Here is a 13,263-nt window from a genome sequence, read left to right on the forward strand (position 1 = left end):
CAAAACATGAAGTTGTTACAGAATTAATTTGGTAATTAAAATCCGACGAAAACGCCGAGTTTCGCTGCTTCTGCTCTGACTTTTCATTCGCAGGGAAGTTTACAGAATATAGGGTAAAGGGTTGAATAGTTGTAGACATTGTAAAGGGTGACCAACCCTTCAGGAATTTCATTTCAATGCATCTTTCTCGATTTCTTTCCGAGCGTGTTTCCATTGAAGACGATATCAGGAACGGCTGCACGATCGATCGAGCACGTCTCTCCTTCCTTCTACTTATTTTTTTCCTCTTTCGAAAATGGGAATTTCATTTTACCCCGAGCACTCGAGCGTGCACGTTTTCTTCCCTTACGTAGGACGATGACGGAATTTCGCGTGATTTTTATTTTCTCTGAACTTTTAACAGCCTCACTTCTAACCAAGAATATTTAAAAAATACTTTTCTATTTTACTTTGATTTCTCTCACCCTCTCGAGGGTCAACACCCCACAGAAATCCAATGAAGCGGTGAAGCAACCCTTGTCTCGAAACCCTTTGCCCTACTTTTTCCAAGGTCCACCACGCTTAGCTTAAGGAATCTACCGTTCCCAGACACCGCGAGAGGGAAGAAAAGCTCCTCTTTCCATCCCTGTTAGGGGGTGAGTAGGTCAAACTTTACGATCCTACCGTCTAGACGTCGTTGCGCCCCGTGCACGGCAGTAAAACCGTTTTAAAGGGTTGTTTTACCAGCGTACTCAGCGCGAGACCTGTTCGAAAGGGGGTGGTTCTGCGAGCCCCGTTCTACCTCCCCCTACGACGCCTCCTTTATTTCCTGCCTGGTAGATCCTCTGCATCGAGATGGGCCGATGCACGACAGGAGACGGGACAGAAACGGCTGGCGGAGACGTAAAACGAGGAATCGTCTGCGAGAATCTCATCCACCCCCGTCGCGTCATCCCCCGGAACGTGATCGGAGATATACGACTACCTGGAACGCTTTCTAACCATCGAATTACCGGAGAATTATTGTTATCGTTGACGGTTGTTGCGTTTATCATTTTTGCAGAATATTAAAGTCACAGAAGCACTTGAAATTTCCAAGACCGTTTCTCTCCGTAATTCACACGATCGACAAGAAAACGAGATATCTTAAGAGGACACTTCCTGGGTCAGGAAGGAACACTTGGCACCGGCAACAGACGTATCCCCAAAAACACCGCCGTCCAACAGAATATTCTAAGTCGAAAAATGATAATTTAAAAAAATTATTTGCAACGTTCCGAATGATTCAGATCGAGCATGGTAAAAATTTGATATTTTAATCCTTTCAGCAACCTTTCATTCAAAAGCTAAAGAGGTCAAACAAACACGAACATCCTCCCCACCCTCAGTCAAAGTCAAAATGGAGGAAAGCAAAGAGAAGACAGAAGGGGAGATGAAGCACAGAGGGTCAGTTGTTTCATGAAATACTTCCAAAGAGCTGGCCCTTCGAGAGGGCCCTCGAGAATCCGCTGACTTTCGAGTGCGACACGTCGATTCGAGACTTCTAATGCTCGCGATGACGTCTTTGCGATACGGGGCCATCGACGTTTTCAAGTAGCCCTCTCCTCGTCCTTCCACGAAAGACCCCTCGAACCTTGAAACCCTCTCCGCGCATAATGGCTCGTTATGTTGCATGTAAATACGATGTTTCTCGAGTGTAAATTGCACCGCGAAACGATCTTCAGATCGTGAAGGGTTGGAAAAAAAGTGTCAAGATAAAGCAGGTCCTTTTTCTTTTTAAGTGGAAGAAAAAGAATTGATGAAATATTCTTTGAAATTATTTAGAAACGACTGGCTGGCTCTTGAAATATTGACAATTCAATGAATTCGATGAAAAGAAAAGATCTGCGAACCGATTGAATCCTTTAATCCACCTCTTTTCTCTCGTCTGCTTCTCTTTGAACCCATGATAAATCTCTCGACATAGATGTCAGAATATTTGGAGCACTTAACCGACCCGAGAAGCGAGAGATCAACGAAGATTAATACGTCCATCGTCACGTTGCAACTCGACGTCCCATGATCGCTCATTTTCATCGAAAGAAATCAAGGCTCGCGACCCCGATCGATCTGTTTAAGAAAAAAGGCATCTGCTACAAATCATCGAGTTTGCTATTTGCATGTGAAAAAAAAAGGAACCTCGTAGAGCGATGATCGATCGAGGATCATCGAATCGATATTAGAGGGCTGGAGGTTGTTCACGAGGAGCCAGCTGGATCCAAAATTTCTACCTGCATCGTGGACGAACTACCCTTGTTAAAGGGTTGATAATGAAGGTTCAAAGGATTATCGAAAAAGATTACAGATTTTCGAAGCAAAGCTGCTGAAAAGGACAAAAATTCGTTTGATTTTCTTATGCTTCCATTATTCTGGAAAACATACCCCCGAACGTGATGAAAATTATGTTTTTCCTTTTCTTATCAGGAACCGTGTAATTTCTGTCGCTGTTATTTTATTATTATCTCCCTGTTTCCTTTTCCAACGGATTTGGCACGGAATATCCTCGTCTTGAAAAATTATTTTATTAAAGAAAAATAATCCCCACCTTCGAGCTGCAAAATAAGACGACCCTTACAAATTATAAATGATCCCTCTTCAAGATATAAAGAGAAAGGGGTGACAGAATGCACTTAATAATCCCAAAACTTGCATCGGTCAGTTTTTGTAAATATATATATATATATATATATAAAAGAATGCCTCGCCATTGCACAACGTTCCTTCAAAGCGCAGCCCTGGGTTCTCCGGCTGCACGCCGCTTCCTTTTTCTCACTTTTCTCTTCCGCCCTCGCTCTCTACCACCCTCCTCTCACGAGCAGCGCTGCTCCTTTTTCCGGGTCGAATATCGATCCTGATATTTCTCCATCCTTTTTTTTCAACGTCCGTACGAGCGTCATTTCCAGGAGTTCTTTCTTTCTTTCGTTCTTTCTGTTCGCCACCCCCATGGCCAACCCGACTACCCTCTAGCTCGTACCACTCTCGTGCCACCACCGAAAGAAGTTATATTTCTCGATCTAGCGTGCTGGCTCTGCTCATCGGTCACCGATGAAGCAAGAAGAGAAAAAAGAAGAAAATGCGACGAATTTTCTTGCAATTTCACAACGTACTCTCTTTTCTTTCTTTCACTCGTGTGGCACCTTGTTTTTATTCACTTTACTTTCTACCCTTTCCTGCTTAATTCTCTCGTTATCCTTTAATTAGGGAATTTTTCGACAATTTTTCAGCCATGGGTGGTTTAACTCTTTATGATGTTCAATTAAATTTAATAAAACGTATTTAAATTTTATGGGTTGGTTTAATGTTAATAAAAAATTACTTAACACTTGAACAGCGGAGCCTGGGTCAACCGTGACCCAGACTTATAAAAAAGTATAGGATATTAATTTAAAGTTAAATGTATGACTTTTAAACGAAAGAGTTGAATATATTGGAACAAGTTTAGATTAAAACTGGGTCTCTCTTCATGGTCCGCCGTTAATGAAGGGAAGACTTGTTACAGCGATACGATTGGTCAATTTTTGTTCTCTTTACTGGTATAGGTTGAAAGGAAGCGACAACCGATGCTGGGTTAGGACGATTTAAAACGTACTCCAATATTTCCTCAACATATTGAAAATCTTGCTTTTTATCAGCAGCGAGTGTCGTTTCTCAAAGCCGCGTCCCTCTGTTTCTTCCTTTTTACACCTTCGTTCCTTTTTTTCCCTCCGAGAAGCAGAAAGAAGGAAGAGGAAAGGAGGGATGGGTTCAATATCGATCCCAGTGGCCAGTTTTTCTTTTTTTTTTTCTATCTCTCTTTCTATTCTACAACCATCTCTTCCCTTACCCTTCGCCCAGTTTTTTCCCTATTTCCGCGAGTGCCGCCCTTTTCCTCCCTTTTTCCTGTTTTCATCAAACCACCGGCGAGATAGAGGTTCGCCTCGAGCCTCGAATAATTTTATAAAAATATATCTACGCTGTTCCGACTGACCAACACCACGAACATACACGATCCAAGCAGGTGATCCTTCCCTTTTCCCGTTACCAGGATCCTTCCGTCCAACGAAACACGCGATCGTCTTGTTACCAAATCCACTTCAACCACCTTCAACTTCTCCTTCTCTATTTCCTTTTTTTTAAATTTATTTTGCACACCGTTTTTACGCTACTTGGACGCTGGGGCGAGGGGGTAGAAGCTAGGGTGAGCTTGGCCCACCCCAGAATGTAGACTGCACCCCTTATGCAAATTTGTCATTTTAACCGATTAAGTATCAGTGACCCCGGCGCAAATTAACAAAATTCTAAGTAGCTTTAATATTAAATTAATTTTGTAAGGTACCAAGTGGAAATTTGGACACGGTTCACCCCCAAATATGAATCAACCCGATTTCAAAAATTTGTCAGTGTTTAAAATCTTGTGTTAATAAGTTAAACATTATGAAGATTACCAGTGACCGGCAGAAATGAATTTTCTGAGACACCAAGTAGACATTTGATATCCTAGATAATAATTTTCGTTACGCCAATGTTCTTGGATCAATTATGCAAACGTTTTACCACCCATCTTCTTTCGTTCTTTCTCTCTTCTCTTCGGGTTTAATCCACAAAGTCCGGCAACCGGTAACTATGACCCCTCGAGGTTCATTCTGCCGCTAAATTGCAGCTTCCTTCTTTTTTCTTCTGACGCTCTTTTTTCGAGATATCGATCTTCGTCAGTCGTTCCTCGCGATCTTCTCTTTTTTTTTCGTTACCCCTATCCTGTTGATCGCTTCATGCACGTTTTGTTCTTCCAGTTCGTGGTTGGGATAACGTTATTTTTCTGGTGCATCCATGCTTCGCGGGGTTTGCAAGAATAATTGTGAATAAAATGTTAATTTACTGCTGGTTTCGAGATGAATTTTGTGAACAAATCGATTGGTTTTTATAAAATTTCCTTAATCGTAAATGTAACATTTATTTTCACCCATCAATTTTCATTAAATTAATCTTATTTTTTGTTTAGGCTAAGTATAGATGCTATTTACAGTTTTCTAATACCACAGCAATTAAGGTGATTAAAGTCAGATAAGTGATACTTGATGATTCGTTTATTTTAAAAGTTTCACGCTTTGCATTTAAAAACCAAGTGGAAAACTAAGTGATACGCTTAATTGAATAATGGGATACATGGATTTCTTTTTAAGAAATCGACGTCAGGCCATTTCAATTTTCCACTTTCTTAATTTAGTGGAGCCAAAATTAAAGCATTTAGTTTCAGTTCGAGAAGTTTCTAGTTTAATACCAAATTCAACTCTGGATGAAAGGGATCCTTTTAAGGGTTTAAAAATTATTTAATTTTATTTAAAATAAATTTCCTTGGCTCTAGAAATCTTAATCCGATCCTGACCAAATCTTTGCTTAATAAATCTTGAAATGATCATCTTTCCAATTTTTCACCCCATAAATCTTCCAAATTTAAAACAGAATCTCCCGATGAAATTAAACATGGTATTTAATCAATAATAAGAGGCTCTCGACGGAACAGCTGTGTTTCGATGCAGCTTTAGAAGGCTCTTCTCTCCGACCACTTTCTCGAATATTTAATTACCGGTAAATAACCGGAGGATATCTTGCCCTCCGTTTACCGCCCCTTTTGTACACCGTTCCCGATCTTCAATATCGCGCGACAGATGGAAGAAACTGTCCTCCTTTTCTCTCTTCCTCTCGAGATCCATCAAATATCAGAAAGATGGCTGCAACATTGGTAGGTAAGGTTCTTTAAAGGCTAGTCCGTCTCTCTGCTTCAGTTTCCTTCCATTTCCCGTCTTGCCCCCCTCGCTGCCGGGGGTCAAATATCGATTCTGATATTTCCACCGGCGTTCATTCTTTTTTCGTTTCTTTCCTTACTTTTTCCACCACCCATTTCTCCGCTTTTCTTTTTTCTTCTTTATTAAAATGAAAAAAGAAAAGAAAAGAATAATTCAATTTTGGTGAAAGTGTTGATAGTATTCCTGTTGCAATCTGAATGTTTCTATTGAAAATGAAATTGCTTTGAACATTTTGTAATTAATTACAAATTTTTATTCTTCACAATATAAATTGGTTTTTAATTAACGAGAAACTGATGGACCTTTTTTCTTTCTTCATTAGGAAATACCGGTTTTTAATTGTTATTTATTGTCTCTCAATTTCACTTAACTCGACGATTATTAATTTCCTGTTTTTGTTTAATTGTTCAAGTTGCTGTAAGGGTTCAGCATTCTTTTCTCCGAGGTAATTATTTGTTCTTTAATTACCTGAAACCTGTTAGTACCTCTCTTCATTGACTTTCTTAGCTGCTGTTAATTATCTAAATAGAAGTGACTTTTATCTGTTCTTCATCCATCAAATTATCGAATAGAAAACAAAATATTCCAAATTCTTTTCCAATGTTTTCACAGGTATTGTCGAAAGAGAATCTCTTAAATGTTTGAAAAGTTCAAGGGAAAATTTCTCGGCAAAATTGAAAAAAGATCTTCATTAATTCCTCCCGAGTATTTCATTAAACTGTCTCGCATTTCTTCGCCAACTTCCTGCAAACTTTTTCACCGAATTCCTTCGCGTTCCCAGTTTCTTCCAAACTTCTCGAACCACGACAAATTTCATCGTGTCCCTCCAAAATTTTCACAAACAATATATATTTTTTTACAACAAACAAAAAATCTTTAAAATCATTCCTTAAACCTGCGAGCATTTGGCTGGTTCGAAAAACGATTCTCTTTGCAATTTTCTCTTACTTTCGTCCTATTTTCTTTCTTACTTTCTTGAACTCTATTCAGGAACGTTGAATCCAATATTTACAATTTTCTATCCTCCTTCTGTTCCATGGGCAGAAATTTGAAGGAAGAAAAGAGAGAAACCCGTGGTACGTACATACACGCGTTCGGTACCGTCGATTCGATCGTCTCGTAACAGAAAGAAAAGGAAAAAAGGGTACACTGAAAATCCCTTTTACTAGTCGAACTTTAAGGATTTTCCTTGCGCCAAACTTGTCGAAAGTACTGGCTGGAACTTTCGTAAATCTCAATTGTGACGCGGGAAAGTAGTTGGAAGTTTAATCGCCTAACTTTTCACGGCCTCTTTTCCCCCTCGAATTTTTCCGCTACTTTGCCAACTAATCGCATCGCTGTTGTTATATAAATTTTCAAATAAAACGTTGCAATTTTTTATCCTTCGAGTATTAATTTTATCCTAGATATTAATTTATTTCGAAGGAACACGTTTATTTTTTTTAACCCAGTTTTATTTGGTACCAGTGGAATGCAGGTTCGAGTCACAGATTGAACAGATTCTGTTTTTTTCTATCCACGGTCTGAAGGGGTCTCTACGTTGAAGAAAAAAAGAATGTGGGAGACACCGGCCCCCTCGATTGATTCAATGAAACGCCACGGCGTCTGCTACTCGTCATTAAAAAACACGTGGCCGTCTAAAACACTGAACCTACTGTTTCTCCGCGACACGCATTTCTACGCGCCACTTTAACGAGCTGACAACACGGAATGCATTAATTAGAATCTCTCCTCCGTCTTCTTGGTCACGGCTGCTCGACAACGCGGGCAAATTGCTTTGGTACATCAGAAAATGCTTGATTCAGAAATTACTTTGCTCCAGAATAAAACTATATTATTTTGTTTTTCAATTTTCAACGACACCCATTGAAAAATTTTTCAAAAATTCAATTCTCCTCTAAAAAAACCTACTAAACCCCTAGAATCAATTTCCATCGCTCCAGAAGTATTTTCGTCTCCCATAACCCTATCCGGGACACCGAAGGATCGCACCTCCAGCGTAGAGAATTCCTCGCGACACCGTAACCCGTCCCGTAAACCGGCTAATTATGATCGATGGCGAGAGAGGGCCACAGAGCCTCTCGAAAAGATTCGTCCGAGTCACGTTCGACGAGATCGTCCTCAGCACGGTTCCCATATCACCGATGCAGAAATTCAAATTCCTCGTCATTAATAAAAATTAAAGAGACATCACGGTAGAGGACCGGCTGCTTGCGGCCCGCCTCAGGGCCAGTGAACCTTTATCTTACCTGGGCCACAATAGCGTGAGACTATGGGCCCTTTGTACTCCACTTTCGCTATCATCTGCATACGCACCCCTTACAGTCACCCCTCGCGGGCAGGGAATCTCTTTTTTTTCTCCACCTCGAGATGGGACACGTAATCTCCGGAAGAGCCACGTCTCCTCTGTCTCCTTCTCATGGGTGCTAATTTTTTTTTTTTTGCTACTAACGGCGCTTCTTTGACATTCTTGGTCACGTCTTCAGGGTTAACGGTTGTTGAACAATGTTACAGCTACTTTTCTTAGTGCAAATTAATGCATCGAATACGGTGACTTTCGATTTTTCGTGACTGATCGTGAAAGGGAATTGTTTTCTTTTCTATTGGTATCGATTGGTTATTTAAGGGTGCTGATAGTGTTTTAGGATGAATAATTTTCTAAAGAACAGAGTAATATTTAGGAAATTAAATGAAATTGAAATTGGGGCTCTCTTCATGGTCCGCCATCCATATATTGCGAGATTTAATGGTGAATCATTTTAACAATGATCTCACCCCAATCGAACTCAACGAACTATCATTTTTCGAAGCCAGAAATTTCACACTTTTCAATTTCTCTATTAGAACCCCTCCAGGGAAACAACCCCCCACGAACATAAGGCCAGGCAGAGACAATGAAGCCCCTTTCTTGGTGACAGTGTCACAACATTTGGGCCCCGGACAGAGTTATGGCCCTTTTCCACCCTGTTCTCGTCTTTCAATCCTTTCGTCGACGTTCTGTTCGCCGAGGTGGAACGATTTCCCGCCGATTTCCTTCAGTTTCTTTTTCCTTCAGAGATGAGAAACGGCACAGGTTGCGTTTCCACTTCGACGAGCCACGAATCGTTTTCGACGATCGATTATTCACAAACTACTCGCATTTTGTCTTTCATTCTTTCAATACACCGGCTTGAAATTGCATCCAAGATTTTTCTCAGAATTATTTAAAGAATTTCTGATTTATAGAATCGGATCACAATATGTAAAGCGATTCTAATTGTAGATTTGTACATTTAAAAAAGAGGAATCATATTGTAGTAAGGGTTGCAATTTCAGTCTTCCACCCTTCTGATTTTATTAAACAATCACCCGTTAAAAGGAACAATAAAAATTCCCAATGCAGAACCAGTCAACGAAAATTAACAACGCAGACTAGTCACAGAGAACTATTAAAAAAACATGTATGAAATTGAAACAACCGTTGAATCCACCCTTGAACAAGAAATTGGAGACGGAAAAAAAAGTGGCAGAAAAAATTGATGGTCACCCCTTTTACGATCACTGGTCCCGCGATACGTTACGCGAAAATTCATTAGCCGATCCAGATCGAGGAACAGAAGAAAGAACCACCCTTCTCGCTTACCCCTGTAACGTCCGTAACAATGACACGGTTTTCACCCTTATGAATCGCGTCGTTTTTTCTCATTTTTTTTTTTTCCTCCAATCTCACGTCGAGCAGAGACAAAAATGCCGTTGCACGATTTGCATCCCCGTTTCGACGAAAAAAAAAGGCATCCCAAGGAAGAAGAAAAAAAATAGTGGAAAAAGAGAATGGCAGACACGTGGAAGGGGTGATCGAAGAAACGAGAGACAGTGAGACGGAGGAAAGGGGTGGTAGGGGTTGGAAATTGGCAGCAAGGGTATGCAACAGCCATTATTTTAATTTTCGTGCCAGGCTACGCGGCACGGAAGGGATGGAATCGAAGGCAAAAGGGTGCAAGAGAGAGCGTTCCTTTGCATAATCTTCATGGGGGTAGTCTCTTGCAGGAATCTCACGCGGTACGGGGATTCCAGTTAGTCGCTTCGGGCTGGTGTTTTCCAAGGTGTTTTGCATCTTCACCTTCGCTATCCTCTCTCCCTTCGAAATTACCCTAAAGAGCTGCTCTAAGCGTTTTAAGGGATTAAGGTCGGGCAGGCGTAAAAAGAAGAAGCACCGAAAAAGGGTTGACCACCCGCTGGGCAAAACCGGCGACAGATTACAACATCCGAAAACGTGTTTACAGGGGTACAACAGCCGGTTCTTACTTTTCAACCCCCCTTGTTGGAGGTCGAAGATGTTCAACAGAACGGCCTTGAACTACTTTTCAGAAACGAGAGCTTCTTCTTTCAGAAAGAATTAAAAGTCTCCGACAAACTCACTTTCTTTTAAAAGAAACGACACCCTTCGTTCAACACCCCTACTCTATGGATTAAAATTTATTCTTACTATCGCTAGAACACCCTATCTCCGTGAAACGAAAGAAATATCCTCGAAGGAGAGCAGAAACCCCGTCAATTAAATTTCATTTTCCAACGTCGTCTATCATCCCCGAAATACTGGCAAGGGTTGAAAGCTCGTAGCCCGTATGCAGATTGCCCGATTGTCTTCGCATCCTCTTCCTTTTTCTTTTGCTCTCCATCAACCCCCCACCCGTATCCACCGAAGTGAGCCAGTGCCGTGAGAATCTCGGCAGCATTTGCATACCGCGGATTATTTAAATCGTCCCCTCATTGTCCTGGCTCCTTGTTTTTTCCTAGAGACCTCTCTAAGAGTCCCATGGCGTGGGTCCTGCGGGCACCATGGGTTAGACAAAAAAAAAAAACAGAACCGGCTGATCCTCGTTCAGGGCCCACAGAAACGTCTTCCGTGTTGCACAGGTCCCAGACTCACCCTTGGGGCACCCTCCGAGCGGTCATTCGTATCCCTAGCACCTTGCTATACTCGTTCGTTTGTAAGTTCTTTGTTTCGAGGGGTTCGCTTCTGATTGCTGCGATTGTTGCACAGGATGCACGATTGCAACCCCTTCTTGCAGTTTCTTCGAAATTTCATACCACTCGTGTTTTATTGAAGATTATAAAAAATATAAGAAAAGAGTGAAAAAAATGAGAGCTAGGCTTTTTTCTCCTGAAAAGAGGCACGATGTACCGTTGCGTGGTCGAAAAGAAAGTTCACCCTTAAGAGATCTCTTGTGCGCATTCAAATCAACCCCCACCTCGTCTCTCTTTCCAATTGGTGTCTCTGCCTTGGTGAACATTTTTTTTCGCGCTTCCGTTTGTTTTTTTTTTCCTCCTCTCAACTCTGGGCGGGGCGAGGAGTATGCAAAACGATCTTCAACCCTTTCCAGCATCCCTCCACCAGTCCTCTGTCTTCTCATTTTTTGCATCGGGGTCTATCTCATTGTCTTCTCTCGCGTCCTTTTTTTTCTCTTCCCTGTTCTACCGCTTCTAATCCAACCTTGTCGAAATTATGCAGGATTCGACGATAGAAGGGCGCGGTAAATAAAATTAAAACAGGGGTAACCCGTTCCCCGGTGGAACGAGAAAAAAAAAGAGAGATCCTTTTTTTTCGCGAGTTTTCGAGTCTCGCGTGATCCAACGGTGTCTTCCGGGTGATTTTAATGCTCGCCGTTTCGTTTTTTTTTTTATAGTCCTTCTTCCGTTAAAGAAACGTCCGTTTGGACCCTTTTTTTATTCTAACCCTTTTTATAACAGCTGAAATTCGATCAACTGATTTTTTGTGACGTACATCGAAAGCTAAATAATTAACACTTTGTTATTTTCATATTTAATTTTTCAAGCTATCATTCTGTTATCTATTTTGGGAAATTAATAATTTAAAATTAGGGGTAGTGAAAGTTTGCCGTCACTTTTGGCTCATCCTCTACATTCTCAGCCAACATTGTTGACATCAAAGTTATCATTATTTATTTGAATATTTACAGAAGTATCTGAACAAACCTGAAGAAACGACAGTACCTCGTTTATATGCCCGTGAATCTGATCTCCGACCACTCCCAGCGCAACAAACCGAAGGAGATAACGAGTTACCGTAACGTTTCAACCCTGTATCCAGTTTGTCTCGAATGAAGACGTCCGGACGTTGATAATTTACCCACATTTATCGAACGTAAAAGTAGCCAAGGCAAGAAACGAGCCGCCACGGTTATCGTCGTAAAACTTTCGCGACGAGGAGCGGCTTAAACGCCGGTCTCTTTGTCGCCAATTAACTCACCCCCCTTCCTCCACGTTCGTGGAGTACTCGTAATACGTTCCCGTATAAAATTAATCCTCGAATTATTTCATCGCTGCGGGAAACTTGCAACGAGGCTCGTGAAAACTTTGCCTTATGTTCGCGAGAAACATTCGACTTCAATCTTAATTCAACGATATCGACTAAATAAGCTGCAGCAATTACGCTTAGAATTGTATTATCCAAGTTGAGTGGCCAATGTAATCTCGGCGATATAATTTTGTAGAAATTTCATAATGTTATGCTCGTTTGAAAATTTTGGAAATCAAAATGGTACTTACCTCACTGGAGAGGCCATTGTTCCAAGGATAGGGTGGTTGAGGAGGTGACTGTTGCTGATGATGAACACCACCCACACTGGTAGCGGAATGTGGGTTGTGGATGTGTTCGGCCATCACGCTAACCCAATGAGCCAATCCGCCACCTCCGGTGGCTGTTGGGCCCGTGCTTCCGGTTCCGGTGCCAGCCGTACCTCCACCACCGCCTCCTCCACCACCTCCGCCTCCTCCACCGCCACCCTCTTCGCCACCTTCGGACCACGCAAAAGAGGCCTTCTATAACAAAGAGAAACAAATTAAATAATTTTTCCAAATTATTTTAAAATTCAAGTGAATAATTATTTCGGTAAATGTAAATATTTTTGGGGTTCGAAGGATTCGTTTAATTGGAAATCGAAGCTTGACTCGAAATTACTATGCTCCCGATCAATTCGTCTACGCATAATTATGCAATCTCAGGCATCGATTGCTCGCGATGGCTCGATAAGAAATTCATGGGTCGTATAAGGGTAGAGAGGAACGTCGGATAAATGGCGAATCAATACTCGAACGCGGCAACGCCACTCTTGATCAAAACAGAAGATAGAAATAACTGAAATAATATCCGTGCGATACGTCTTTCGTCTGGGATTTGTGACAACCGGCTAATAAACCGGCCACGTTAATCGTTCATTAAAAATTCCATTAAATAACTCAGCGACCGTCTCGCCAATAATGGGACGTTATTAAGACAATTTAGAATGGATTTGTTGCATGAAATAATCGTTCTTGATCGAAGGAATAAAAGACAAATACGATTTTTCGTTGACGAACGTTTAACTGTTGCCGGGCTTAATTTTTTCAATAATTTAACGAATAAATATTTCCTTGAATAAATCATGGAAGACACCCGTTCCCTTAAGGAAACCCTTGGAAA

At 41.3% G+C, this 13,263-nt stretch overlaps 1 protein-coding gene across 2 annotated transcripts in view; it reads right to left on the minus strand.

The window, feature by feature from the left end:
• LOC114879944 (zinc finger protein rotund-like) overlaps positions 1-13,263 on the minus strand; it is a 127,745-nt gene that overhangs the window by 70,902 nt on the left and 43,580 nt on the right. For both annotated transcript variants that reach the window (XM_046287359.1, XM_029195379.2), the window contains exon 2: positions 12,351-12,623. In XM_046287359.1, the coding sequence (XP_046143315.1) occupies positions 12,351-12,623 (273 nt within the window). The remainder of the gene's footprint in view (positions 1-12,350; positions 12,624-13,263) is intronic.

This window comes from Osmia bicornis, chromosome 10 (assembly GCF_907164935.1).
Source record: "Osmia bicornis bicornis chromosome 10, iOsmBic2.1, whole genome shotgun sequence".
Taxonomy (NCBI): Eukaryota; Metazoa; Arthropoda; class Insecta; order Hymenoptera; family Megachilidae; genus Osmia; species Osmia bicornis.